We start from the raw sequence: 5,854 nt of genomic DNA, 5'->3' as shown, positions 1-5,854 counted from the left end.
TTTTGTGCTCAAGTGCACCAGATTGATGCAGTTTAACTTCAAGCTTTAAACATTTCTTCCCGGGAGAGCATTTTCTCCCTGGCACCCCCCTAGAGGAGTGTTGAGGTCCCCCCCCAAAAAAGCAGGGGTAAAATAATGAAATTGGTACATTGTCCTTTTACGGTTAACACTGAAAACGGGTCCCACCAGCACCCAAACAGCAAACAAATGTAAAGGTCAGCATATATAATCGTTAAAATGTGGGCTAAACTATGATACACTGCAAAAAACAAAAAAAAGAGGAGTAAAAGAGCTCCACGACTGTTTTATTTTTTTAAAGCCTAGCGTCTCTTCCTAAAAAAGGTGCCTAACCCCTGCATTAGAGCGTAAAACTGCCCCTAACTATAAGTATCTGAATAAGACATGCTGCTACTGAAAACCAAATACCAATAACAGTATTGCATTGTTTTGCTTGTATGCAATACCTTCATATTGTCTTTGTCTTTTTCGTCCTCTGCCCCATTTATTGTGCCGCCACTCAGAAAACTAACTGTGTCCCCCAGCCCTGGGGGGGCCGCCCCAGTCAAATTGGTCTAGAACCGTCCACTGCCTGTCCCCTGTGCTAACAGACACCTTCACAGCCATTTGGAATACGCTGCCTCTGTGTGTCTGCTTAGGAGAAAAGGGAAATCACGAGTTGAATCATACCGGAGCCCCTAGGGGACATGGAGAAAGAACATTTTTTTATTTGAGAATAGAAGAAAAAAAAAAATCGCCGAGATCTCGCAAGACCCCTTGCGGAGAATCTCGCCAATACTTTTGCGAGATCCCGCAATACTTTTCATTTAGGCTCAATGTACCTTCCTGGGCCCTCATGTATAACTGCCGGTGCCGTTAGGATTGACGTGGGGAAGCGTTGCCTTACGTTAGTAGAAATCGCAAAAATACGGCTCCATACATTTTTCCGCCACTTTTCCGTTAACCAAACATTGCGTACCGGCCCGAAGAAAGTGCGTATTGGCACTTCTACGCCGGTTTCCTTTTGATAAATCACAACCCGACTGAAATGCGTTGTGCCAGCTTTTGCGCTCGGGGCTTCAACGTAACGCCCAAATTTGCTCTAATAAATAGTCAAAGAAACGGCCTTTCATTCATTCATTTTGACTGACTGCATGGAGAAATCGCAGGAAATGACGACAGAACAAGCCTAAAAAAACCATCTCACCCACCGCTGGGTCAGATTTGCGTTATTTTGGGGGGAGGTCGAATAAATCATATTGTTTGGTGGATGCCCAGGGTTTTGACCAGGAGTAGGCAGCATTGGAGGTCGGATCGTCACCAAAATACAATACACAAGGGTCAGAAAAAGGTTATATTACAACAAAGAATACCATAGCTTCCTCAGGCAGTGCTGTTTGTACCATGGTTTTATATATGTTTAATATCATGTTATTAGGAGGGGACAGGAGACCTCCCTTGATGAGTAACGTAAGAAATTGATCGGGGATCCCTCCGGAGTGGAGTCATGACGACTGGATCTGAATTATGTTTTTGTATTTGGTGGTTTGTGTCCCCCAGCTATCGATCAGCTGTGGCGCAAGGAATACAACTAATGTGTGGTGTTACGACGCTATTTCAAGTCTTGGCCAAACGGCATAAAAACACGATAAAACCATGTATTAAAACATATATAGAAACCATGGCTCGTATCTACAACCTATTAGAATGCAGAAACGGCGTCAGTTTAGACGCGTAATTCTGTCTTCCTGCTTACCTCATCATTTATGAGAAAACATGTTCATAACATTAACACAACATATTCGAGATGTTTTTTAAATAACATATCCGCTATTTGATTTATTTCTCCCAGTTATGTTTTTGGTGTGCACTGAGGAGTCTCAAACAGGCGTTTGTTGAATAATTTTAAGATTGGCTTTAATCAATGTTTGGAAATGAATTCTTCATATATGATAAATGAGAGGTAACATTTGATTTATGCGTATTATTCTCCACATATTTCTCTCCATTCTTCCTCTGCCAACGGTGTCGCAGGTTTCTCGTCTCTCCCGTTTTGTGTGGTTACGTGCGTACGCCATGGTTAGGATTTGGCGTGGGAGGACCGCAGGTTTTCCCGTCAAGTTAGTATTTTATAAATCGCAAACATTGCGTAGAAACTGCCGTACGCCATTTTTTGAGCGTATATCCCTTTAACAATGGAGCGGTTCATCGATTTTACTTTGAGCTTGGCATTACATATAAAGATATAACATCAGTGATTGGCAATAGGCACGGGTTTCAGACATATACTGTATATATAAAGGGTTTCACATTAGTGAAGACACCTCAAGAGAACACTCAGAGCGAGGGGACATGCACGTCCCTCTGAGAGGAGTTATTGACAGATTCGAATTTCGCGGATCAATAACTCATGAACATAATGTTGTAAAAATACAAACAACATGACTTTACAATCATAGCAAGATAAGACAACGAGCTACAGAGTTGTTTTTATCAGAACAGTACGATACGCGCCGTCATCCGAGCTAAACATCAAGAATTGGTCACAATCTGCAGCTTGAGGAGGGAGAGGAGTGCTTAGGGACCGTCTACAAACTGCAACGGGGTTTTGCGAGATATCGCAAAACATTTTTTTTTTCTTTTGTTCAAATAAATTGTTTTTTCTTCTCCATGTTCCCTAGGTGGCTCCGTAGAATCATGACCTACATCAAAAACTATTTTAGCTTACTTTACTATTTTTTGCGTGAATTGCGTCTATATATATTGATCTTTCTAATTTGAATTCACTTTATTTATTAACTGAGGCTTTGGTTTGGAAGGAAACGTTCTCCCGCCGTATATTTCAAACGCAATACATGGCTACAACACGTCGTGACAATACATCCATCGTTTTAGCCAATGGTGTAGCCTATGCTGGACACGTGCCGAAAGGGAAGAAACCATTCGTGCAAAATGGACGGAGGGGGGGGGGGAGTAATGGCTCCAAGTGGAAAACATCAAGGATTCATAAAAAGTATAATACATAGTGCGCACTATAAACACACAAACCTAAAGGGACTTTTGGGGCTCAATAAAACAACTCTGAAATTGTAGCGTGTGGCCTAAATGCCAACGTATTCGATATTTCAGGTCTTATTTTGAAGGTCTTGATCGGAAGGTCTGTTTTTTTCCTCTCATTCTCCGTCACTTCCTCTCTTCTTCCTTTAACCTCCACAGCTGAGCAACTCTCTAATGTTTCCTCAAAGTGAGGGACAGCATGGCTAGTGCGGCTGTTGACAATATGTCGACTCTTTTATACTTAATGTTTGAATCGTAAAGGCTTCGTATGGATACTGTTGGTGGGGATAACTGGCGGAGACGCACGAGGAGCGCGCGAGCCTGCTCCAAGCCAACCAGAGCGCGAGCTGATGAGTCCAATGTGCTGCGTTGTCTGAGTGTGGGGAACACGGAAGAAGGCCATGACATGGAGGAGGATATCGGCCTCAAGCAGGACAACCTGGAGGGACGAGTCATGTCGCCCCGCTACAGCCTGCTGCGGGAGGTGGGCAGGGGCACCTACGGCGTGGTGTTTGAAGCGGTGGCCCGGAGGTCCGGGGCCAAAGTGGCCGTAAAGAAGCTGAGATGCGACGCGCCGGAAAACGTGGAGCTCGCCTTGCAGGAGTTCTGGGCCCTGGCAAGCCTGGAGAAACGGCATGAAAACGTGGTGCAGCTGGAAGAGTGTGTGCTGCAGAGGAACGGCATGGCCCAGAAGATGAGTCACGGGAACAAACGATCCAAACAGTACCTGCGTCTGGTGGAGACTTCTCTGAAAGGTGAGGCTTCTTACCATTATCATTACTGTGAGCTGTGGGAAGAATGTGCTGCCTTCAGTTTAGAATTGAAGTTAATGACATTACCTTAATACTCCCAAAACTAACCTAAGTTGTAATGGTATAAGGGTTACATTTAAAATCGCAAGTTGTGTGTATTGCAGTTCTGAATCTTACCCTGCAGGAGATTGTTGTTGTCGCCATGACATAGCCGTTGGGGGTTGGGTAGTTTTGAGAGAGCTCTCACTAAAATGGAGTCTGCTGTGTTGGCTGTTCAGAGGTGTTTTACACTTTCCTCCTATAGTTTTCATTTTATATTCTCATGTGCTGTGTGCTGGTTCCCTTCTGTGTCTATTGCAAGTTTTGTGGCCTCTGTGATACATGTGTTTGCAGCTGTGTGAAGATATACTTCCTTTAAATGATGTGATCTATTCACATCAAATCACCAAATACCAGTATTGTTTTAGCATAAGTATACAGTCCATGAATATTGGGCCCACATCAGTAATATTACAGTGGCTAAACAGTTTTAGTTTTGAACTCTTGCTGGCACATTTGCTGCACATCAAAATACACCAAAGCATGTTGGAGATGTAGAGATACCAATAAATATAACTACACAGGAATAACCTCTTCAAGAAACACCCTGTAGTAGAATACAGTGAATGAAAACATTACGTTCAGAAAGTTCGGGTGCACAATACCCATTCACTCTTTCAAATGATGCAAATACAGGTGCATGTAAAACACACATATATCTAATACATCTGTAGCTGATGGCCAAATTTATTTTCTAAATGTAAATCATTTATCTGTATTTTCATTTATTCTCTTTTTTACTTGGCACACGTCGCTATTTGGAGTAGTGTGCATCAATGTGAAACGATGAAATGACTGAGTCGCATGTGTTGCAGGTGAGAGAGTGCTCGGTCCTCCAGAGGAGCCGTGCTACCTCTGGTTCGTCATGGAGTTCTGTGAAGGCGGCGACCTCAACCAGTTCATCCTGTCCCGGAGGCCCAACCCGCAAACCAACAACAGCTTTATGCTCCAGCTGACCAGCGCCGTTGCTTTCTTGCATGAAAACAACATTGTCCACAGAGACCTCAAACCTGACAACATCCTCATCTCAGAGAGATCAGGGACTCCAGTTCTCAAGGTGGCCGACTTTGGCCTGAGTAAAGTCTGCGCTGGTATAGGAAACACAAACGTTGGCAAAGAAGGCGAAGACAAGAACAAAAACATTAACGTGAACAAGTTCTGGTTGTCCTCTGCGTGCGGCTCAGACTTCTTCATGGCTCCAGAGGTGTGGGAGGGCCACTACACGGCCAAGGCTGACATATTTGCCCTAGGCATCATCATCTGGGCCATGTTGGAAAGAATTACCTTCATTGATGCTGAGTCTAAGCGGGAGCTGCTGGGTACCTATGTGAGGCAGGGAGTGGACATTGTGCCGGTGGGTGAGGCACTGCTAGAGAATCCAAAGATGGTACTGAACATCCCACAGAAACGCAGGTCATGCATGTCTGACGGAGTGAGGAAGCTGCTGCAGGAAATGCTCGCCGTCAACCCTCAGGACCGGCCCGATGCGGTCCAGCTGCAGACCCGAATGGACCAGGTCACCTAGGTGTGCTGCGTGACCTTCAACCTGATAGATTTACAGGTACTTATGCCTCTTCATATGATTACGTTATGAATTATTTTAGCTTTTTGCCTTTTTATTGTGCTGTGTGTTTTGCTATCTGCCTTGATGATGATGAATAACTGCCTCCCCCATTTACATTTTGAAATAAGGTTAGTATATACTTCTGTGACTAAAGATCTGAAATACTGTCCCACATATAACATAATTCTTTATGTTCTCATCTAATAGCAAACATAGATCGAAACATTTTTTATCAATTTGAAACTCCTATAACCAGTATGTAGAGTGCGTTAAAGCCATTCTTCCCCCAGGGTAACTTAGACCCCATTTACACGCATACGAAACGCAAACGAACCAAATACGATATCAAAAAAGTCTTACGTTCACACGAGACCGCTCAAAAGCG

General features: G+C 43.8%; 1 protein-coding gene across 1 annotated transcript; it reads left to right on the top strand.

The window, feature by feature from the left end:
* The first annotated feature begins 3,201 nt into the window (after positions 1 to 3,201).
* On the top strand, positions 3,202 to 5,463 carry LOC104952937 (serine/threonine-protein kinase 35-like). Its single transcript, XM_010779841.1, has 2 exons — positions 3,202 to 3,809; positions 4,721 to 5,463. Exons 1-2 carry the CDS (start codon positions 3,323 to 3,325, stop codon positions 5,428 to 5,430), a joined length of 1,197 nt encoding a protein of 398 aa, XP_010778143.1. The 5' UTR covers positions 3,202 to 3,322; the 3' UTR covers positions 5,431 to 5,463.
* The last annotated feature ends 391 nt before the right edge of the window (positions 5,464 to 5,854 follow it).

Source organism: Notothenia coriiceps, unplaced genomic scaffold (genome assembly GCF_000735185.1).
Source record: "Notothenia coriiceps isolate Sejong01 unplaced genomic scaffold, NC01 NC01_scaffold00020827, whole genome shotgun sequence".
Lineage (NCBI taxonomy): Eukaryota > Metazoa > Chordata > Actinopteri > Perciformes > Nototheniidae > Notothenia > Notothenia coriiceps.
This window is presented reverse-complemented; position numbering and strand designations above follow the sequence as displayed.